Source organism: Rhagoletis zephyria, unplaced genomic scaffold, assembly GCF_001687245.7.
Source record: "Rhagoletis zephyria isolate East Lansing unplaced genomic scaffold, Rhagoletis_zephyria_1.1 Rzeph_scaffold_05159, whole genome shotgun sequence".
NCBI classification, from domain to species: domain Eukaryota; kingdom Metazoa; phylum Arthropoda; class Insecta; order Diptera; family Tephritidae; genus Rhagoletis; species Rhagoletis zephyria.
Window position 1 is genome coordinate 19,269 of NW_016162242.1, and position 25,299 is coordinate 44,567.

The 25,299-nt window shown below is 37.4% G+C and overlaps 1 protein-coding gene across 1 annotated transcript; it reads left to right on the forward strand.

Moving 5' to 3' along the window:
* Positions 1–54: 54 nt before the first annotated feature.
* On the forward strand, positions 55–24,240 carry LOC108371705 (homeobox protein araucan-like; the record flags this gene model as incomplete). Its single annotated transcript, XM_017627312.1, has 3 exons — positions 55–551; positions 1,345–1,555; positions 23,647–24,240. Coding segments are annotated over exons 2-3 (645 nt in total), but the record flags the coding sequence as incomplete, so codon positions are not given.
* Positions 24,241–25,299: the final 1,059 nt, after the last annotated feature.

Sequence of the window (25,299 nt, forward strand, 5' to 3'; positions counted from 1 at the left end):
CGGCCTCTGCAAACACCCGTCCGAACTCGCAACTAGTTTGTGCTCGAACGTGAATAAGCGCGCATCGGCAAGCAAGTGTGGGCACGCGAAAACGAGTTTGACGTGTGCAGCAGAGGCGACGCAATCTAGACGAGCGCACATACAAAATACACCAGAAAATAAAAGAGGCAACAGCGCGCCACGGAGGGGTGTGGCTGCTGATTGCATTGCGCGTACCGGCCGCTAGAGTGCGTCACTGCATTGCCGTGCAAACGCAGTGATTTTTCCAATTAGAAAATACCGGAAGTTGCGCTGCAACAGCGACGGCTGAAAGTAGTGTCACAATGGCGATTTCAAAAGCTAAGTAAACGTCGGCGAGCATCACTACGAAGAAATATGACTGTCGTAATTGAAAAGTGATGAATTTAATAACAGGCGCGTGTTGATTTTTAAAAAGAAAACAAGTAATAAGCCTTGTGCGATATACTGCAAGAGAAATTTTTATAGAAATTACCGTCGGCAACACCACTTAAAAATATACATTCAAGAGCAAAAAAAAATTTAGTTTTAAGGTAACGAACTTAAAAGCTAAGTGCTTTTTGGTTTCGCAGTCTAAAAGGTTGTGTGCCTGCGGTGGCTTAATTTAAGTCACAAAAAATATTCTACTAAAAATAACGAAAACGTTGCGAACTGCATCAGTCAAAGTGTCAAATTACCCCCAAAACAAGTTTCGGCAGCGCTGCGCTGTTGTTGTTATTATAATTGTAGACGGTTGCGAAGATTGTGAGATGGCCATGAACAGGGTAGCAGACGGGGGGTTCAAGTTGGGTTTGCGGTTGGACGGCTTTTCGGCACGTACAGGCCGATAGGTAGGCTGACGGTAAGCAAAATCTTGACCCTGTCAACAAACAAAACAAAACAAAAAACTGCCTTAACAGTGAAATCGAGAGCAACAGCAACAAAATTAAAAGAAACAATTATAACAACAACAGCAAAATTTCGGTTAGTTAGTAGCCAAACGGCCATTAGAACGCTGACCTGTCACAGACCTGTGAACAGACACAAGTTTTAGATTGCCACTAACACTTGGCATTCGTATGTCAAGTCAACTGTCAAATATGCGCAAACGAATGCGCAAATTCGCATTAAAAACTTTTCACTAAAACGACGCGCGCTTTCAGTTGCTGACCGAAAACAATTACCTACCGGTCATTTGGAATGTCAAACAGTGGCGTAATGTGGCAGAACTTCCTGTGAAGCAGTGGTCTGCTGTGAAAAAAGTTTTGAAGTGGCTATAATAAAACAACAATAACAAAAATTTGTATTTAATCACACATGTATTAAAAAAATTATATATATTTTTAGTTTGAAGTTCTGTGATTGGTGGTCTACAGTTGCGCCTGAAACGCTGACTCATAAAGTTTTTTTTTTTTTGCTAATTATAATTTTTCAATAATTGATTGGTGAAAATCCGGCATTATTTGGAAAGTGAAACTTAGTGATTTGCTAGCATATTCAATAAACAATGGCTGCTTATGCCCAATATAACGGCTGTGGTTATCCGTCGGCAAATCAAGTAAGTTTATGCATCACTCTTTTAATTGTTATATGTTGTTAGAAGCTAAATAAGTACATTACTATTTATACATGGCCATAGCCAGGTAGGGGCCGGGCTGCGCGGGTTTCTAAATCAAAATAATATTTTTTTCTAAATAGAAAGAAACAGAATGAACAAATCTCATTGTCCGCTTCGCTCAATCAGGAAGAAGGGGGCAACGAAACGGCGACACTTTTTCTATAAAAGAAAATGTATTTGAATATGGACGTATATGTATATGTTCTTGTCTACATACTATCTCATATCGTCGCTAAAATGCAAAAAAAGCCGTAACTAAAACTTTTTATTGCATGAAACGATGTGGGGACTCATACTCGATGAAAGGCATCATAATCAATCAAAAAGTGAATTATGAATTTTTTGTTAGTTCCTACTTTTGTATTTCAGCGACGATGGGAAATATCATTTCTATATTACAAGCACAAGAGTCAACAGCTGGAGAAAAAAAAATAAAAAATCGACCGCTTATGAGAGCTTTCAGTGTATATAAAAAGAGTACCTTGAAATGCTAGCTTAATAGTGTAGACTCTTTTTCTGCAAATTATTATTATACCCATTTGAAAAACAAAATGGAACACGTACCAGAAACAAACGTAAAGTTAGTTCTACAAATTCTTATGAGTATCTACATAGCATATCCGGCATCTACTATCATTTTGAATGTAGTATATCTATGTGACGCCTTAAAAACTAGATCATATATTTTACAATAAATTGGTGAAATCATTTTGTTTTCTTTTGCAAAAGTTATAGTTCTCCAACTAAATAATAAGGGCCTATCTAAATTTCACCATTGCAGCGCCACCTAGTGGGTCTATTTTTGCAAAAAAAAAAAGGAAAATGTTTTGCTGTCAAAAATATAATAATACCATGTCCCCACCGGAGCTAACCACGTAGTTATGACTGTTGAGTTGGTTATCCCGATAACCCACTTGATTTAGCGTAGTTTCGCCATATAAAAATGGCAGCACTTAACCATTTCACTGAGATGGTTAAAAGCTAACAAACTCAAAACCACGTCGAAAGTCTGATACAACCCTGTGTTTTCCCGCCATCTGTGGGTAATTAGCGTTAAAATGTAAAAAATTCGTTCCCTACTAATGTTTGGACTTAACTAAGGTCAGATTAGATTTACTCCGGTTTTTGAAAAAATTTGAAATCTAACCCTCTACTCCGGTTGACTTGAAATCTATTCCGGTTTTTTTTTTCATTCATGTTATACCCTTCTTGGGACCGTTTTTTGAGTGCTCACCTCCGGTTTCAGTAAAAAAATTGAAAGTTAGCCAAATCTCACAGTTAAAAAGTAACTCTTTCATTGCAATGCTTTAATAAAGTAACTTCGTTATTTTTTGATGTATGGCTATAGAAATTGGGGGATGCAGAACTTTACTTAAGTTGTTAAAAAATATATGTTATGTAGAATGAAATTTATATAAAGTAAAAAAGGTTTACATCCTATTGTTATTAAAAAAATTAAATGTTAGATACATTCTAATTTATATACAATGCTGAAAATTACCTAAATATGTAACATATTATCCTTACATTTGCATGAATAGAAAATATTTAAGTCAAACAATTAATGTCAGAAACGAAAATAGAAAATCTAGTACGGAAAATTTTGTTTTTGCTCAGATTTTTAATCCTGAATCGACTTTTGGAGGTCCGAATACTGTTCTCTACATTTGTACTGTTTTATAAACCTCAAACCGCAGTGCAGACAGCAATATTTAGTCAGTGATGAGGTTAAGTTCGATTTGAGATGGTTAACATTTTGGTGGGGATATGGTATAAGGAATATCAATTAAATCGAACCATGACTACATCAGCTCACCTTTGGGGTATGAAAATTCCCTTTAAGTTAGAGCCTTGGATTTATGTAATTTCAGAAGTAAAACATTCGGAAGATATTATTCAGAACGTCTTAGCTATTATCGCAGCGTGGTCAAATGAGTACGGATAGAATGCCTCTTCACAAATAAAATCAAAATTTCAAAAAATGGTGAAGAAAAATCAAGCGTCAGGGCAAAAAATGGACACTGAAACCAAAGTTATAAACAGGGAACTTACTTATAGGATCTAAAAACCTATAAAAAAAGGCAAAATAAACCAGCTAATAGGAAAAGGCACTAAAATTCGGAAAAAGGCAAGAAAAAGGCACAAAATACCGAAAAATAGCAAAACTACATTTATTTTCGAGGTTATAATTTTACACGAAAAACGAATAAATTATAAACTAGGCTCATAATAGGTAAGATTTGCACTTTATTCAATAAGCAACTCAAAAATTAACCTAAATTCATTTTATCAAAAATCTTATTTATTTTCTAAAAATTTATGTACAGATGTACTTAAAGAAAAATACTCAATTTGGCAGAAATATGGGCATATGTTGTATATAGATAGCAGTATCTTTTCAATATCTCATGGAATTTTTGCAAAAATTGCCTTTATCTCAACAAAATAAAAATATATAAATAAAAACATTTTTTAATCGCCTAATTAGTTGTATGTATTTGAAAATTCTATAACTAAATAAGACATGGATTCAGCTCTCATTTGATATGCAATAACGACGGCTGAGTGGAAGATCGACCTATCTCGTCAGCCAGTTGGAAAACGCTCTATCTCAACATATTTCCAATATATGAGATAGGGCATTTTTGAACCAAATTCTGAGATAGGGCTCTCTTTTAAATTTTAAATAGGCTATAATGATTTAATTAAAGGCAAATGTGATAAAAAAATAAACATCAGATGTTTATATTTGGATTGAAGGAAAGGTAAATGGTAATTTTTAATCGAAACTGCTCTTTCTGTTAGCAAAAAAAAGCCATTCTCCATAAAACAAAAGAAGGGTTGAATTACCAAAGCGTAGAGTAACTTGACGCATATGGGCCACGCTCTTCTCTTGGGACTTAATCTTTGGCACATACTTACATATATCGCCGTCAAAACTTTTCCACGATCTATGAGACATATTGGCATCTGATTTTCATATATTGAGATCAAAGATGTTGTCACACAAAATGAGGAGACCTACAAGTTTGCGAAGCCTCCGAACGGCAGATGGTTTATTATGAGAAGTTTTTTTATGACAGAGATACAATGGGGGTTTTTTCCATTACTTGTAGAGGTGTACACTACCAATCAGGAATGAATCGAAATTAAAGAAAAAGATGCTGTCTATTCTCGGTCACCCCTCGGAAAACAACGGCAAAGAACTGAGTGCATTATTTTTTGCCATAAAAAGCTTCTCACAAAAAGTTCAGCACAAATTAGAGGCGAGGCTCGACGAAGACTTTTGAACTTTGTATATGTATACTCGTATTTCTGGGTGTATGTGACGATTTGGGAACAGATACTGGTATTTCCAAAATCGTCATAGCAACAGCGCAAACAAGCAATAATTTTATAAAAGGCGATTGAAATGAAAACATCCGAAAAATTAAGGGAAAAACTTTTGTTGAAGTGAAAATGTCAAGAATGATGTTGAAAGATTTTAATTTCTCCAAAAAATTTGTTTAACTCTTTGGTATACATACTTGACGGTAGGATTGTTCCTTTAAGAAATATAAATCTTCTTTATTCAACTTAACTCTAGAACACTAATTTTAGCCAATTCGAATAACACAGTTTATGTTTTGTGGTGAAGTTTCTTGAAAATGCATTTTTTGAAACTGAATTTTCGTTAATTAAACTACAACATAACCGCATAACTGCTGTTTTGTTTCGGTAAGAAAATATTAAAATAATAACGTATGGAATATTTTTTGATGATTGATACTTTAAAACTTAAAAGAAAAATCTGTGCAAAATGCATGTTAGTCGACTCGACTAATAATTACAGGCTAACCTAATATTCACGCACGCCGCCAATTTATTGTCAAAAATTTCTCATGCACATGCAACTTGTATGAGATCAACCGAAATTGAACGGCGTGCGTATGAAGCTAACTCAATTTCCAATTTTTGTTCTGCGTGACATTTTGATTTGACGTTTCGCTCAATGAAATCAAATGCAAACGCATGCAAGTCAATTTCGGGTGACGCAAAAAAACAAATTCGACGGCATGCGTACCAAAACGCAAGCCGCGAATATTAGGTTAGCCTGTTAGTGTTAGCGTATTAAAAATATGATTAGTGTTCCAGGGTTAAAGCATAGAATTTTTCAATACCCGAGGCGACTTTAAATCCATTAAATATCCATTTATGATTGTAATGAGAATTTCAGGGTGTTAGAAAATTGCTAATCATGGTTTCGGGAATTATTTGGTCAGACCTATTGCTGAATTTCCACTAGGCATTAAATGGCCTTTTAATGATGATGTCTTACTCAAAAAACGGTATTTAGCTGCATAATTGGTTCCGGTGTCCTGATTACCACAAAACTTTAAGTTGATTGCGAAGGAGTACAATTAAAGATATCTCTAAAATTTGATGTCGAAAAGACATTGGGAAAAAGATCGCCGTACCGTTTTTCCAAAGACGCTATCATAACCCTCTTTCATTGTGTTGGAATATGGTTTTCCCACGACTTTTAAACGTTTGACTTATATTCATTCATAAGATTTACAAAGGTACGCTTTTTGCAGACAAGTTATGATTCTCATAAATATCGCCTTAACTTTTTATCATAAAAATGCCATTATTGTGAATCAAGTCAAATTTACCAAAAAGGCTAATCGAAGGGTTGGAAATTGTATCATTTTTTCCTGCATAAAGATTTTTTGTTTGACCGAGCTTCTCCTCGTATTTCGGCGTGCGCCTATGTACTTACGATAAAATATATAACATACGATACACAAAATTATATTTATCCCTTATTCGACATTTTTTCAAAGAAAATCGCAGTCACCTATTTTCACTATTGCTTATGAAACATCTAAGATTAGTTTTCACTAATTTGTTCCCGCCATACCGACTTCTTGTTGATGAAATCAATAAAAATCAACAACGTTCAGATGTTTTCATTGCACGTTCCTACGCATTGCCGCTTAATTAAATTGCCTTCTCCAATTACTTAAAAAGAAGTACTTCATATTCCAACTATAATGCCATTGCAAATGCAACTAGTAAATGCAATTGCTATCCATTCCTATTGCAATTGGCGAGAGTACCTTAGTTGACGAACATTGACGATCAGTTGTCATCATCGCTGTGCCCTGTCATATCACACGCACATCGCAACGTGCTAATCATAACGATCTGTCATAATTCCATCCATGCATTTTTGACAAGCATCCGTACAGAATATTTATGAGTCCTCTGGGCCCAGCTAAGGGACCTACACACACACACGTACATACATACCTAAGACACATTCGAATGTTGGTAGTTGAAGACGAGAAGTTGCAGTCAAAGTTGAGTGGCACGATCGTCAGCTACTGCACAACGCATTGTTGCACGCCACAGATGCCATTTGTATGAATGCTGAAAGACTGAGAAATATTTACAAAACAAACTTACAAATGTATGGGCGATTGTACATACATATATGACAGTTATTGCAATAGGAATGAGTGTTACAGGTAGATGCGAATGCGAATGCGATCGCACAAAAATATCACACGATTTTATTGGAATCACGTCGCACGAAGCCGCAACAGCGCGAGTCATTGTGACTCTGTTGGATGAGATGGAGGATGACAAAAGCGGTAGCTGGTGCTGCTGCTGCTGCTGGCTGCTGGCTGCTGGTGAGCGAACATGCGATGGGAATTCGCTTTGAAATTTTCTGCTGCATTCCAATTTGCGGTTTTTCTTGCCGAAAGTGAGCGCTGCCGGCTGGTGCTTGTCGCTGTTGATGTTGCTCCATGAAAGGGGCAACAGCGCGGGCCCGCTCGCTTTTATTGAAATGGTGGGTTGGGCTACGCCGAGCTGGCTTGATGAATTTACTCAAACATTAATACGAATGTGTGGACTTTTTTTTGTTTGTTTACTGTTCGGCAAGCAGCCCACATCTCGCATGCAAGTGGGCATTGCCGCTTCGAGTTTTTCGCCTAACACAATTTATCAATAAATTATTCAGAGTAGTTTTTCCATGGAACATCGTAAATCATTCATTCATCGATGCACTGCCTCGCTGGTTCACAGTTTAAAGCGAAGCGACTTGACTTGACTTCAATCGACTAGATTTGAGTGGCGGTGGGATGATTGGGTGCGCAGCCGGTTGCTTGCTTAGCACACTTGACTTGACTTGGCTTGGCTGTGCCTTTGAGTTTAATTCATTTAAGTTGCATCGTTGTTCTTGCTCGACTTGGTTTGGTTTAGTTCGATTTGGTTTTTATTTATTGCTTGTGGCGCTATTGCCGACATGATGCACTCACCACTTTCTGAAGTCTTCAAGGTATTCGATATGTCACTCTCGATTCACATGCAACAGAGGCGGTGTTGTTGGTTGCTCGGTTGGTATGATGGGGAACGGTCGGTGAGGAGGGGTATGCTAATGACTAATGAGCGGAAAAGAACGAAGGCATGTATGAATGTGCTTAAGAACTGCATAGAATTGTTTTTACAAATGTGTACATACCCACCCTGCCAGGAATGCATTTGATTTATTCGGATTTGAAAAAGAAGATTTACTAAGTACTACTACTATTTGCTCTAAGTTTATGGTGCAATCAAATTTTAAGGTGGACTTATTTCAAATAAAAAGAATTGAATTATAGTCGAGGTTGTTTGATAAGAATTTTCCGTGTTTTTAACCGGAACAGAAACTAAAATATTTATCGTGCAGTAACTTTAAATGCGACACTGCATCTATCAACAAGTTAGTATACGTACTGATGAAAAATTTTGAGCAAGCTGTTTCACTAACTTCGTGTCTGGCAGCCATTAAGAGTAACCTTCTAAGTAAATATTTTGTGTGTAGCCATTTTAAGCAACTCCCATTACTAACTTCTACCTTACCCAACATAATCTGACTATTTGATGAAATAACTCGGATGACAGATATTTGGGTCCAATGGAGAGCTCCCCACTGAAACAAATGTCTATTTAGCACCTTGAGGAAATCTATTATGGATTAAAAAGAGCGATCCAAAGCTAAAAAAACATTATTAAATGATTTCACCTCATCTCCTTCTTAGCAGCTACGGTATTCAGCATCCAGTCACACAGCGGGAATGCCCATCGGACAGTGTCTTCTCAATACTCACGCATGAACTGTTTGTTGCGACACTGCATCTGTTTTGCCAGTCTAAAAAGATCCTTTAATCGACTCCGGCTCTGCTTCGGCTAGAAATACCATGCAGTTAAGAAATTCACCTTTCCAAGTCAGTCTGAAAGTAGTCAGAAGGTTGATTATCCGTAACGCAGTATTGCGCAATATTGCCATGTTACATGGGTAAGTGTCACAAGGAACTAATAAGACGCAACTGAAAGAAATTCCAGGAATTCCCCTTCTGGCATTTAGCGCACGGCGAGCGAGCCCAAGTACTTGATAACTGCAAAGCTATCTCAGTAGATATTTACGTCCTTTATCAACATCGCGCAATACCTGTTTCCTTCATCGCATGAGATTGGTGGAGAGCTCGATGCTAAAAACCTCCGCATGGACGTTTCAGACATAGACATAGTCTTCGACTGCCCATCGACTACTAGTCACTCAAGGGTCCGTGTTATCAGGGATAAAGTAGAAGCCTCCAAGATTACTTGAGATCTCGATGATCTTATGGCGTTTTCGTTTCCTGCCTTTTCATTGCACTCTCCTTAGCGTTTATGCAAAGAGGACAATAAAAGAGCAACATCTTTCGCCCAAAACTAAAACGCTTTTAGTCTGACTGCAGTCCTTGCTGCAGTGGCCTTAAGCACCCCACTCCAGCTTAATAAAATATTAGATTTAGCTATGGTTTCATAGAGCCATGAAATAACGTGAGAAGGGATGCTCTGTTTCTTAGAAATTGCTTCCACTTATCTGCACCAATAAAGGGCCTCAAAAGACTTTTTCATTTATCCCTCATTGTTAGAATCCAGCTGAAGTACCTGACTCTGTTAGAAAACGCCAGACGATTGCCTCCAATGGAGCTAAGAGTCACGTGGGGTATCTAATACTTCCTGCAGAACAAGATGAGTTCGGTCTTGCTAGGATTTATATCAAGTTCTCTGTTAGCTACATTGTCACGTTTACGACCACGATCTATATCGATCTAGAACTTTTTTACTAGACGTTCTGTACGGTTTCCTTCAGGGAAAGATCAGTAGACGACGCTATCATGGAAAGGTCAACATTACACTGATATATTCAAACTAGAAAAAGGAACCGGAGTTCGTCTCTGCTTATATGTGGCAGCTGTATCTCCAACGAAACACCTGCCAACCTGCTGTAGAGATGTCTAGAATCTGTAATGGTTGATTGTTGTTTGAGTCCATTCGTCCAACAAAATGGTTCTTGCGTGTTAAAGTTTTTGACTTATCTAAACATTTGGTTGTTCGGTCTCAGATCCAATTGAGTTCTTCTTCTACATATCCATGCATACATATGAGGTATTTTAATTTGTTATCGTGAACTTTACAGGTCTATTCTGTACGTTGCCGATGACTTTGTAACCAGTGAATTTTATATTACCAAAAAATGTGACCACCTTTGTAATCCAAATTTTAGGTACATTGGTAATGCTGCCAATATATTCAGCAATCCTGGGCCCGAATTGCGCCATACACTTAAAACCAAATTTCGATTAGAGTTACGTTCGATATCGAATGCCGCGATTCGTGACCAGCGTTGAAATTTTGTAAAAATTCTGGTGTTTCATATTTCACGGGACAATACTTTGTTATCAGCGCAGCAGAGACCAGTTAAAGTCGAAAACGGGCGAATGGTTTTCACTGATCTGTCACTGACAGTGAAAGATACCCTCCTTTGGACATTGAGCGACTTTCTAGCTTTAAAAGATTTTAGATCACTGGTTTTCACAACTGCACAGTCAGGTCAACATTTAAAATATTGCCGATAGAAGCAGTCAATATTTATGTATAGCTATACTTGCTAAACGCACATACATAAAAAAAATCCGACAAACTGATAACCTCCTCCTTTTTTTGGAAGTCGGTTAAAAAAATGTATATGCAGATCCGTTTGAATGGGGTACAGGATAGCGTAGCCTACAGCCTCAAATATTCATTGAATTTCCTCCGATCCTCCTAAGTTCGAAACAAATAAGGATGACTTTATTTTAATTCAAAAATTGTTCATCTACAAATGTAGAACTTTATACCAACCATACTACGCTACAACGGATTTTTAATAAAGTCAGGGCTGGAATCGTAACTTCCGTCCACGGACCGCAAACCATACGAAAGAAAATTTCGTGATACGTCCGTTGTATAAGCGGAATGGGATAAAGAGTGCGTTCTTGNTCTGTTAAACACCTCTAAATAAATAAAGGCGGTATCAAAGTTGCCATATTTCCGGCCACAGCCCTTGCGTTAATATTTTTTTTTTAAATGGTGCATTGGTTTGGCTTTGTGTGCGTTTCCGTATGAGAAATGGCTCAACTTGTTAACAATCTAAGCAAATATTTACGAAGCTAACAGCGCAACACACTTAAGATACTTGAAAATGTCAATTTGTGTCAGCTTAAGCATTGCTTACAAATTATTATTTTATTGTTGTTGTTGATAGTACGTCCATACATAAGTGAAGTATGTACATACATACATACATACATATTAGGGCGGGTCGATTTAAAAATCGCTCATTGCTATGTGAAAATCGTGTATGTAGCACGTCCATCCGTTCGGAGCTGCCTGTGACATACTGACTTACTTTTATTTTTGTGCCGATTTTTGTTTGTTTAACGCCAACGCAGTGCCAATAACAACAACAAAAACAACAAAAAACAACAACATAAAAACAACAACCGTAAAACGCGCCTAAACCACAGCCTCAAAGCAACAAGGTTACTCATAAATAGAAAGCAAAAACGAAGCGCATGCAAACAACAACAAAAAAAAAGTGGAAAAATCACTAAAACAATAATAATAATAATAACAATAACAACAGAAAAGTTTCTCATAAACAATAAGACACGCAAGCGTAAACATCAAAAATTGCAAAAACAAATTCAACCCCTGCTGTGCACGCGTGGAGCTGCTAAGCGGATGAGACCAAGCGTTTGCGGGAGCGGCTGAGTGGTGGGGGTTTCGGGTGGGTGGGGGGTGTACAGCGCCGGTCAAGCTTCTTGTTTACTTTTGCCTTATTGCGATTTTTTTTTTGCAATATTTTGTTAGTCTCGTTTTTAGTATTTTTTTCCAATGCGTTTTTTCGTTGTTTGTCAACCTCCTTGAACGCACAAAAAATTGTGTATACCTACCCTGTAAGAAAAATCTTTGTGGGAAGTATAAAGAACGGATACGTCAACATTTGTTGCAATCTGAAAAGAGCTTCCCCATAATGGAATGAAACTTTAATTTAAGTCTTTACTCAAAATATTTTATACGTAGCCAGCTTTTTATCGATAGTTTTGAAGAGTTGAGAGTAGGTACCAGGTAGGGCTGAAATTCGGCATTTAAACTGCACCCACATAAGAGAAAAAAAAATAAAAAAATCTAAAAATGCCTACTACCTCCATAGCGTTACCAAGTCTCTAAATTGATAGGAGTGAAATTTCCTGCAGGTATATAAACATCAAGCAAACTATTTTCCAGGCAAGTGAGAGTAGCCAGCGAGTGTGGCCGGCATGAAATGACTCTATTGTGGTGCGTGTTGCAATGCCGTAAGCAGCGTAATTTTTCCTTTTGCAGCTGGTCGCCCCATTTGCACCTTCTCCGCTTCGGCTATTTGTATTGCACTTTTTCGTTGTTGCAAAATAATCGATATTAATTTCCTAGTGCCAGTGCATTGTTCACAAATTCCAAACCACTTGGCAACAAATTGTTGAATGCAACAACGTGAAAGAAACAAAAAATTTGTGCAAATAGCTAAATTTAAACTCTGTTTGAATTGTTCCAAAACGTTAACCAATGTAGTTGCATAAAAGACCTTTAATTTGCATATGTAAAACAAAAAATCGGCAGACAATGAAAAAATGTGAAAAAAATGAAACTTAAAAAAATTAAAAAGAAAAAAGTAGAAATGAAAGCAAGTGAGGTCAAGCATGGCACGAAGTATTTTTTTTATGTCTGAATTTTTCTCAACAAAAACTAAAGAAATTTTAAGCGAACAATGAACTTTTCGCAAAACATACATACGAAGACAAACCGCTGCAGTCGAAGTAGAAAGCCGTATTACGAAGGAAATGAAAAGAAATTGCAGACTTGCTACGTAAGATTTTTTTAACAATCGATAAAAATTAAAGGTTCTAACTATCCGGTTCATCAAACAGCGGATTTTCTTGAACGCTATAGATTTGATATATCTCGTTACGTTTAAAATAATTTTTATTTTTTAATCCCTGGATAGCTCCCGAGAAGCCAGTCTCAGAATAATTGAAAATTTCGCTGTTGTTAGTATTTTAGGTACCACAGAAACTATCTGCGATAGTAGTTTCGGATGAAAACTATTGTGGTAGCGCATTGTCGAGGAAAGAGTGAGAAATACCAGTAACTTACTCTATAGAAGTACCAATGTATGTACATTAGGGCGGTCAAAAAATATACAGGAAAATCAGATTTTTGGAATTTTGCTGCTGAATGCTGATTTAATCGGCTATAAAACGGCATACATAAAATTTTTCTAAAAATTCTTAATAAAAAGTTTACGATTTTTAGGTGTAATTGTTAAAGCTTGTTGAATTTTTATAATTTTTGTACACAGTTCGAAATGTTATTTGTGTTGTGTTGGTTATATAATGTGCTAGGCTTCTATAAAATAAAGAACAGAAAAATAGCCAAAACAGTTCAAAATTTCACTTAACTTAATCAGCTGACCACAAGTCTACATACATATTTTACATTAGGAAATACATTTTATCGTAGAATTCCTATAAAATCTATAAAATCGTTTAAACTAAGAATATTTTGATTCGAAAAAAATATTTCCCTTCAGAAATCATTAAAAAATAAAATTATGATGCATATTTTTGTGCATGTAACAAAATTTAAAAAAAATAGTAAACTTTCGAAGTTGATTATGCATTATACTTTTGATAATTCCTGAAGGGAAAGATCCTTACTTGATCCTCAAGTAATAAAATTGTTGAATGATAAAAAATATTTATTTTTAAAATATATGAAAAATTTCAGAGCCCCGGTGGTGGGTGAGATATAAACCGATTTTAAAATAAAATAATACAGGTCTCCTTTTTTTTAGATGTTCTTCATTTATTGTGGGTGGCTGGAAAAAAAAAACTTTGGACCACCCTAATGTATATACATATAAAGGGATGTTGGGCGTAAAAACTTTCAGTGAAAAAATCGTCTAGAGGTAGCTAGAACGAGATAGCCATCTACCTGCAAATCTGCTATTGTTATGTGTGCAAAAAAAACTAAGCAGAATATATTCGTTTCTTGTTAAAAATGTCGCGGAAAGACTGTGGATTTATTGCTAGCATATCGTCGTCTCAGAAAACGGATGTCGAATGTTACAAAACACGGTTTTGAGAAAATTGACTTTGAAGTTTAAGGTCGAATTAATCCGAAACTGTACGGTAGATTTTTGTAACTTTTGAAGGAGACGTAGTTGGTGTTATTAGTTTTGATTTCCCATATTTTTACATTTAATATCTCTTAACGTTAATGAGAAAATTTACTTTTCATTCCGTATACATTTGTCGTAAGTAGCGTTTACTCACCACTTTGTTTTGTCCACAGAACATACGACAATAGTAAAGTATCTATTTCAACGACGATGGTATAATTTGATGAAAAAAACAGACATATTTATTAAATAATGATTACTTATTAGAAAAAACATAACAAAAACATAATCATGTATTTAATAAAAAAAAAATCTGTACATCTCTTATGCTGTAAATATGTTACGAACATACGTTTTCTTTATATAAAAACAAAAAACAATACTTAAATTCAGTCTTTTGTACATTTTTATCTCTTTCATTTCATTGGAGACTCAGTGCAAGCTAAAATTTAAAAATTTAAAATTTTAAAATTAGTTACTTAGTTTAATTTTCAATTTTAATTGTATCGTTATAGTAGAGGACCATCCAATTGTCGTAAGTTCAAAGTTTTGCGATACATACGACAAATGTTTTATGATTAAAAAAGGATTACATTTGTATGGGAATTTGTCGTATGTGCCACATACGACAAACGTTTTATGATTAAAAAAAAGGTACGTTTGTATGGGAATTTGTCGTATGTGACGCATTTTCAGCACATACAACAAAAGGCATACCCAATCATTAATATTATGTAACATACGACAAAATGCGCACGAAATATCTCAAAAACTAATGGAGATATAAAAAAATGGATTGCAGAAATCGAAAGAGCATGTCCAACTTAGTAAATCTGCATCAAAATCCCAAAATCGTGATTTTGCACATTCGTCATCCGTTTTCTGAGGCGACGATATGCTAACCTATTAGCGAATTATGTTATAAGGTGCATCAGCATCTTTTATGCGCATGCGCTGCGAAAACGCGATGCAAGTGTAGAGTTGAGGGGAATTTGGATCCCCTTTATTGAAACAAAGCATAGAAGTAGCCCTTTTCTACAAGTTTAGAAAAAATATTAAAATATTTGGTGCCGAAAAGATCAAGCTACTTAAATATTTTGTTTCTATCGTTTCTATACAGTGATACACAAAATTGTCCAAAATATGTACATTGTGGAATTGGATTCGTTTGAAGATGTTTTAAGTAGCTTGGAGAACGCGAAAACTTGTATTAAAATATTTGCAAAACAAGTGATTGGAGAAAATGCGTTTCAAAGTTTTTATGATGTATGTAAAATTAGAACCAGGGACTGAACGTAACTGTTATTGATGAAAACTGTCATGGAAAAATTCACTATTAAAGAAATGTTCTACAACTAAGTGATACATATCAATCGATATCTTTTTTCACCGAGGCTTAACCTTAAAAATAAATTTTTATTCAAAATTAAAAAAAAATAACAATTATTTTTGATTTTCATATTATATGTTTTAGATAAGAGTTATTGAACACTTTTATTTATAAAAGTCGTAAATAAAAATTAGCCAGTGACTTATACTTTTAAAAGTCATCAATATAAATCAGTCACCGACTTTTATTTTTTAAATCATCCGTATAAAAATCTTTAACATTTTTCGCAGTTAAGAAGGTGTTGGCAAACAAAAGTTTACTACGACTTATACAAATGACATTTATAGGTACGATTGAAAAAATAAAGGTCAGTGTCTGATTTATATTGATGAATTTTAAAAGCAAAAGTCACTGACTGATTTTTATTTATGACTTTTATAAATAAAAGTCTTCGATAACTGTTATCTGAGACATATTATTTAAAAATCAAAAATAACTGTTATTTCCAATTGTTTAGATAAAAATCAAAAATAATTGTTATTTTGGATTTATAAAATAAAAGTCAGAAATAACGGTTATTTAAGGAGTAAAAGTCAAAAAATAATTTGTTAAAGAGCGATTTTTTTAATAAAAGTTGTAACTGTTACGGTCTTTCATTTGAACAGCTGGACTTAGCAACTTTCAACTCTAAACTGAAAATTACAATAACAATTACAAATACAAATTTTCGCCATTTAAGTGTTCTGCTTCCCAAAGTGCAACTGAGAAACTATCATACACTGAACTTTAAATTAGGTATTTCGGTTTCTATTTACATACATACTTATGTACAAACACACAAACGCTAACGCGCTATTTATTTTTTATTTTTTTTTGTATTTCATTCTTCGCCTTTACTTCACTTCTTGCTTGCACTTCTACTGAGACGGTTTTTACCATGTACTACAAGTTTTTTTTTGTTTTCCTTTTACCGGTCACAGAGTCTAAGAGAGTTGCGTGACTTCGGTCATAAAATGGGGAAAATGTATGGCAAAACGCCTTCGAAGCATTTACCGCTATCTACAAAAGCAACAAAAGCGTGCAACAAAATATGTATATGAAAAGCAAAATTAAAAATGCACAAATTATCATATAAATTTAATAATATTCATAAATGCATTATGTTTGCCGCTGGCGGCGTTGCCCCTTTAGCGCTATTGTAACTTCTACCGTTCACGTTCGCGTTCGCGTTCTCGTTCGCATTGCATTCATTTCATATGCGGTGTTGTTGTTGTTGTTGTTTGTGTTGCAGCGGGGTTGTTGTGGCGCGCACTTTTGCAAAAAGCCTTGCGGCATTCACAGCTCTTCAACTATCCATCAACGCATCAACAGAAATGTGCAAAACGTGTGCAACACCAGGCGGTCGGTGCATAATTCTTTGTGGCAAGTTGGCGGCCGCAACGTCGTCGTCGTCGTCGGTCGTCGTCGGTCGTCGGTCGTCCTCGTCGATGATAAGCCCGATAAGAAACTAATTCCGCAATTGCAGTGTAGGCATTTTTAATTAGCAATATCGAGTGCACACACACTTGTTACCCTGCCCCGCTGCATGCACTTTGAAGCCTAGGTATATTGTGGCATGCAATGCAAGAACTTGAAATAAATGCAGTGGGTCAGTTGGTAGAGAGCACGCTCTATGCCAGAGAGCTGTGGTGGCAAGAAGCGGCAGTGCTAGGACAGGCTATTGTGGCTATAGGCTGGTTGGTGCAGGCAAATACGGCGAAAGTGTCCTTCAAGCTTTTTTTTTGCTGCTGCTGTTGTGGCTGCCACTCAACCGGCCGGTCGCTCCACGGTTACTTTAAGTGTGTGCTAAGTGCGCGCTTAAAGGAATTTCCATGTCTCTGCGACTGCATATGGGGTGTCCGAAGAAAATTATATATTACGCGCTTGTTCGCTGTAAAATGATCGCGTCGAGCCGTTAAAACCTCGTCACTCGCCCGAAGCGCACGCAACCTGATAGCTTCTATTTGCTGATAGCTGACTATAATTGCAGTCTGAACGGTTTTCGGAAATTTCAATGCAAAGGACAGGTGAAAATATTTAGTTTAACAAAATTCTGAAAGTCATAATGTAAGATTAGTCTTCACCGTAAAATACTTTCAAATACGCGTAGTTAGCAGTAACCAACATCGCAAAAAAATTTAGAAAAAAGGTTTTTTCTTAACAGCGTTCGCCTCTCGGCAGGCAATGGCAAACCTCGGAGTGTATTTCTGCCATGAAAAACAGCTTCTCATAAAAATACAATCGCCTCCCCTTTGTGTGACAGCATCAAAGCGCACACCACAAATCGGAGGAGAAGCTCGGCCAAACACTAACATAAGCTTGTATAAGCGCCAATCATTATTAGTAGCAAGAAATCCAAAATTTGGGGTCAGGTTCGGCTTACTACCTCTCTACAGAAGCCCTTAAACAAACTACTTACATGCAATCAGAGTTTCTTAAAAAGATGTTTCGCTGGCGCTTGCGCGCACTTAAATTCCACAAGGTAATTTTAGGCGAGATGTGTATGACAGAGAAACATCGTGTTTCCAAACTAGGGCCTCCGCCCAGAAATCCAGTTAAGGCCTATGGAGGTATTATTTCCATGCAGGTTAACATCTAAACTGATGGTCCGGCAGAAATTAGACCATTACTCTCACTGGCGACAATCAGCTGCTTACAAATATAATAAAGTTCCATCAGCGAAAGTTTCCCGTTGGCCAGTTAAAAGTGATACTCCAGGTGTCTGAACCATAAACTCGTGAAAGCTGAGCAACTAAGTAGAAGATGTCGAGATGACTTCACTTCATCATACAGCTGCTACTGTAGGGATGGATTCCGATTGAACAATGACCAGTTTGAACTCCCACCCATTGCGAGTGATATGACTTGTTGAATTTTAAGAGCTTCCTATACCACTGCCGATATATCCGTTCTATAGCGAGAAGGATTTAGCCACTAAGGTTTTCGCACGCACAGCATTAGCTAAGCTGACTGAAGGCACATCTGTCCAGAGGAACACTACATCTGGCCAGTGGAACCTCTGCCCTCATCCTACTCGGAAAAAGTTCCAACAGAGTATCCCTGTCATGGCAAACTCATTACCCTAGAAATTATTTTCCTTATCTCTCCGGCCAAGTAGGCCACTGATGCAGTCTGATTCGACTGCGAGATAGTTCAGACATTCCTTAACCGGTTTCGAACGCATATATCATCAAGGTAGGGATGAAACGATACGAGTAAATATAAGTACATACTCGATACTTTTCGTTCGATAGCAAGTAATTTGGCATCGATACTTTTGAACCAAGTACTGAGTAGGTTTCGAAAAATAAGTACTCGTATCGAAACCCGATACCAAGTTAAATTTTGCTCCTAAATTTTTTCCTCCACGTTTATGCCTAATATGATGGTCCTGTGCTTTTTGGCACTCTCTTTTTACAAATTCATAAATGCTACATCAAAAAAAAGGAACACGTATTTTTTTATTAAAAAAAAAAAAAAAATTTTGGAGGTCGCGCTAGTCGGTTTTTTATAAAAACGCTGATGTTTTCAATTTTTATTTTTGTGACATGTTATAGTGCAGCTAAAAGTGTTGTTTTTACATGTGATCACTCAGGTATTATTGGGGAATATTCTCTTAATTACATACCATTCTTGGACACTTAGAATGGGACTAGTGCCCGAAAATATGCTTTCGAAAAGAGACAGCTAAAATTAAAACGTTGTTATGAGTTCAACTCGTTACCAGGGGGTTTCTGGGGTCGCTGATTACGCATCTGATGTCTGTGTCTCAAAACTCAAAATGGCTGCACCAATATGGCGATCAATTTCTTAGAAATTACTAAAATTAAAACGTTGATACTAAACGTTTTAAGCATTATCATGGTTTAAAACTCGGTACGGTTGCTTTTTTTATCCAGCCCAGTATTCTCCCTGAAGTCGAACCCATTAGATGGGATTAGCTAAGAACTGTGTTTCCTTTGTTGTATAAACAAGCACGATCATATTCACATATAGTTGCAGCATTTGTTCCTTGCGAACGGTTGTTTTCGAAAGCAGGAGCAACAGTAACCACGTCAGGAATTCGGTTGGCTGGCAAATATTTGGAAAAACTTCTATTCTTGGAAAGTAAAACAAAATAAGACTTTTTAGCTGAAATATTTTATTAGTAAATATTTTCTTAAATAAGATTAACTTGTAATCTTTTCCAATGTATATGTCTCAGTGTAAATTCCATTTATCATTAAACATATAATTCTGCTGTGTAACGGAATTTTATTTATTTTCAGTTCCTACATTATTAAATTTTTTTATTTGAAGTTTAGGATTCCCAGAGAATGATTAACTTCTTATTGAAAAAATAAATTTAACTCAATACACCATGAGTACCGATACGAGTAGGTATCGATACTTTAGGTGCGATATTTTTCAGGCATCGATACTTTTATTCGATACTACTTCCAAGTAAAAGTATCGATACCTGCATGGTATCGTTTCATTCCTACATCAAGGTACTAGGGGTCCTGATTACCGCCTAGCTAAGATGCTATATGGTTCCCTCCTTATACTTTAAAGCTCACCTAACTCGCTCTCTTTATTACGGTAACCTCAGCTTGGAAAACACTGCAATCTTCCGGCAGCTTAAACTTGAAGATCTATCTGCGAATGTATTGACAGCGCCATTGTTCCAGATAATATACGCCGCCCAGTCCTTCTTTGGGGTAATGTGAGAAATGAAATATTGACTCGGACATAGAATTGATGAGTAGTAGTCAATTCGGGCCAGAAAGATCTTCAGAGTGCCTAGTCCCCTTAGCTTCTTATTAGTTTATATATTAAACTATGATTGTTCGTAACTTTATGGTCAAGAATATTAAACATTTCGCTCACTTTACTTAATATATTTTGCTAAGTATTTCATCGCCACTATACTAAACTCTAGAGAAATCAACAGAAGTAAGGAACCAACTTTATCTTGGAACCTTGGATTTAACGAGGTTTTTCCAGCTCATCCCTCTCCACTTTGAGGTTCGAAATATGAATACGGTCATACCCGCTGACAGGTTATATCACTCTTTAGCACAACAATGCCACTTCTATTAATTTCGGACTACTCCAAACCGTCAAAACGTCAAGCCCCAGCAATTTAGTTGGCGCACTTGGCAGGCACTTCGCGCCTCAGTGCATCGTTTTGCAATGCAATTATATGAATATTATTATAATGAGAACTAATTCAATTAGATTGTGTTGTTTTTGCCAATTCGACGTAGCGTGGCAATCAAATACATGAATATATATGTATATCTACGTGCATGTGCACTAGTCGATGCCACAGTTGCATTGCCTCATTCACCTCGATTCGCTGCACCTCCCATAAGCGCCCGAGCTGCTGTGTAGGCCAATTCGTGGGCAGCAGCTGGCAATTAAGTTGCGCTTAAGCAGACAGCGTTATGTGGCTCATTAGCAAAGCAAACAGAGAGCAACAAAAGCTGAAAATTAGCGATACAATTTTACTTTTCATGCTGCCATCGCGAAGCAAAATCAAAATAAAAGAGGCATTCTAAAAACTTTGCTGCTTTGGCTGCCATTCTGTTGGTGCAATGAATTGCGAGCACTTTGTTGGCATCGAATTTGTTCTTTGACTCTTGAATCTATACACACACACACACACACACACAGATAAATGCATTTTAACGATTCCATCGCTCACTTATGTATGTAGCTTTTGTCTGGTGCTTAACTTTTATTACACAATTTTCATAATCTCCACGTTCGCACATAATTTACACCCGAATAAGGTTCGCGTCGCGCCTTTATTTATTATTGGCAATTAAAGTTAGCACAACGCAACGCGCAACGCGCAACTTATGCGACGACTCTGCCCTGCATACATACATACATACATACATATGCAACGAGACAGTGACCACCAAACCGCTAGCCACTAGCCACTAGCTACTGGTCACTGACCACCGGTCGCCACAGCCAGTTGTTGTTGGCCAAACATGCAAGTGCAGCTCAAAACAAAGCGAGCCGTCAACCCCAATTGAGCCGTTAAGCGAACTGAATGCCGTCCGTGGTGACTCTAAGCATGTTGTTGTTGTTGGCTTTGGCAGTAGTGACTGCACTATTATCGTAAATCCATCAGCGACCAAATTTGTGACAGGCTTTGACAAATTTTTAAGGCCCTCAAAGGAAAAATGCCGCCAAAAGGCGACTGTGCAACGGTTGAGTTGTTGGTTTTTGCTTTGGCAGGGTTGCCAACAGGACAATGGTTGGCTTACTGTTGCCTCATATGTATATGTAGTGAAAGTATAAGCATTTGTGAAAATGTATGCCTGCGCTCAAATGCCGATGAGGAAGTCGTAAATTCAATATATATTTTGCCATCAGTAGGGCAAACGGCGGCAAGGACCTAAAAACGATTGTCGAGTGGTCTGCAGAATTGCTCAGTTAAGTATGTGGAACCCAGTAGAGAAAATCATCTAGTTCTGAACTGGCCAGCTAAAAATTTTACTTTCAATTGAACTGGTATTTTCAGCTTGGATTTGGCTTACGAAATGTATCTGCCAGTTAATGAATACGTCAGCGTCGGCATCGGCATCATAATTCTATAAGTTACAAAAACTTTCATCTTGTTGGTAAACTTAGGCTATTTTGTCGATCGCAGCCATGTGCAGTTCCATAAGATTACTATTGAAAGAGGCAATTTACGTAATCCGGTAACTACCGGCTTTTGGGCATGATGAGGGTGGATTTAGGTTGCTCTGCTTCACTTGTGGCACTACTTTTGACAATGCAGGTTGGACCGAGTTCTATTGCTACTTAGTGATTACTTATTTTTCATTGTTTTCGTCTATGATGCCTGTGATATTCCGATCTTTTGTTATCGCAGCAAAGGTTCGAGTTCCGACTCCGTGCGTTTTGGCAAATTTCATTGATAGTAGAAGTTTTGTTCAATGCTCGTGGGGCTTTAACGACCTGCACCTTTCCGAACTTATTCTGTGACTAAATCCAAACTAATTGAACTCATCCATTAAATGTACTTCTGCACATGTACGAGCCCCTTCTGATCCCCCTGATCGGTGAGCCGACGATTGGTACCTTAGAGTTGTTTGTTAGGCAGCTGTGCTCTGATGAAGCTCTTGGACTGCAGGTAATCAAGTTGAATGTGTGCTCACCCACAGCAGTATCAACAGCCGGTATACGCTGGATGGTGGGCTACTGAAGCTCAGTATTTTCCCTGCAGACCCCTCGGTTTGTTGCATTTCTGTGTGGGAAACTATTCTTTGGTTTTGTCATTCCAGGAAGCTATGATATTAATGCGTGTGAATGGAATTGACAACTGCTATGTGCCATAGTTTAAGGCTATATGTATCTTAGGAGAGCTAGGCGTAGCGGATACCATAGTTGGCCTAAGGAGTGGCGTAGAAAGAGAGTCAACCGACAGATATGAGTCCCTATCCGAAGCATTCGGTTCGTTACTGGATTTTTGTACGGTCCCAAGCCAAGTTTATCCTCGGCACGGGCTCTAAAATAAGTGAGGTGAAAGGTTTGTGTCTTAAGGTAAGCTCGCGAAAAGCTTTTCTTAAAGTTTTTATCAGAAAGTAAGCCATTGTTAGCTAGCTGTCTCTTAGTACGCACTTCTGCAATATTTTGATGAATTAAATTTTGCCATAACGAACCATAGAATATTTGGTCTAATTTACCTTCTCGATTTCATAGTTTATTCTATCAGTCAAGTAAAAAATAGAACACAGGCCTCACTGATGTTGCACTCGAAATTTCTTCCTTCCGATGAGTAGCGTCGGAATGTGTTCTAAAAAGACTTAGCCCCTTGGGCGTTGTGCCTTGAAAAGCTATTTACGAGGTAGTCTTAAAGCCTAAACAGACGGCAGCGTTGATCCGGATTAACTCGGACTTAATCCGGATCAACTGCAATTAATTCCCGATTTGATTCTTTTCCCGATTTGAGAAGTACGCATCAATATATACATTTGTATGTTTTTTTTTGCTTATATTTTATTGCACCTACTTCTTAGTTATTTAGAAATAAATTATTTAGTTAAAAATGTAAAATACACTACCGTTTTTGATTCTCACTGACCCATGTCTTCCTTTCAGTATCTCTCAGCTGGCGGTGCGCTCTCAACTCTACATCCCATATCGCAATCGCCCATTGCTGCTACAACGCCCGCTCACCCGCCCGCCTCGATCAGTCCCCCATCCAATGGACACGACAGCAATGTTAGTAGCACCGGTGGCGGTGATCATAATAGCGGTACATTAACACCAGATCCAGCTTCGCAGCCCTCCAACCATGATAGACCTTGTGCGGCCGGTAGTAGCGGCAGCGCTAGTGGCAGCATCGACAGTGGTTCTCTTGAGCCTTATGCCACATGTCCAACGGCCGGTACAATGGCGAGCATACCACAACCGCAACAACACCCGCTCGCCTCTACTGCAATTTGCTGTGATAATGGACGACCCGTTATGACAGATCCGATGACGGGGCAAACGGTTTGTTCGTGTCAATATGATCCAACCCGTCTGGCGTTAAGTAGTTATGCGCGTATGCAATCGGCGGCAGCAGTGGCAGCATCAGCAGCGGGCGCTCAAACGCCCACTGTCGGCGTATACGGCACTCCATATCCATCGAACGAACAGAACCCGTATCCCAGTATTAGTGTGGACAGTGGACCGTTTTACTCGAGTTTGGTAAGCTAATTTTAAAGAAACATAGTTAATTATTTTTTATAGGTAAACGAAGTATGNATTTTAAAGAAACATAGTTAATTATTTTTTATAGGTAAACGAAGTATGCTTATATGAAGAATTCCTGTAATACGCTACAAGTTAGACGCTTTTCTTCTTTGTTTCAATTGTACCACTCAGCCGCCTATTTCGGCTTCAGCAATTTTAGTCTAAAATAGGATAGTCAGTTGGACACTTCTGCTCTCTAATGCCTTACGGTGTTTTCGAGGGCTCGCCCTAGGTCGACGAATGCCTAAAGCACCGATTCTCCAATTTCGAAAGCACTCTGGACTTTATTAGTCAAACGGTTGCTGATATGAAACTTACCGTAATAATTTGGGCTTTAAACACTTATGAATAGCTGTATTCTTTTAGAATATTTGCGCACTTTTCCAAGCCAAGCTTATGTTCATACATACATATATATTAGTTCCACGTGCACACGTATGTATGTACATATATTGATCATCGGAATACATATATATGTATGTATGTATGTATGTATGTTGGAATAAATTCACTTCCGCTCTTTTCAGATCTGCTATTTACATGCGGTTTGTTGTCTATTTCTTGCTTTATTGCATTTGTTTTTATTTTCCCTTTCGAATTTGTTTTCCATATTTGTCGTTTCGTTTATAGACATGTAAGTATTTTGTGTACATTTGTTTTTCTTACTTTGCGGGCATTTGTGGCTAATTCTGGCGCACACCATCACCCCTCGGCAACAACAAACACCTCGCCATGCCAACGCCAACACCATTGTCCACACAGTCATATTCTGGGGCAAATGTCTGCAGAGCCAGCGAAATGTCACTGTCATTTTGTTTGTTGTTCGTATTTGCTTTTGTTTTTAATATGGGGTCCCTACATAGTTTGCATGTTGTTGTTGTTTGTTTTGCTGCGCTTTTGCTTAATATAATCGCACATTTTACTTACACTACTTAATGTTTGTGTACACATCTCTCTATATATATATACACACTAGAGTCCAGCGCAATTGTATTTGCCGCATTTCATTCAATA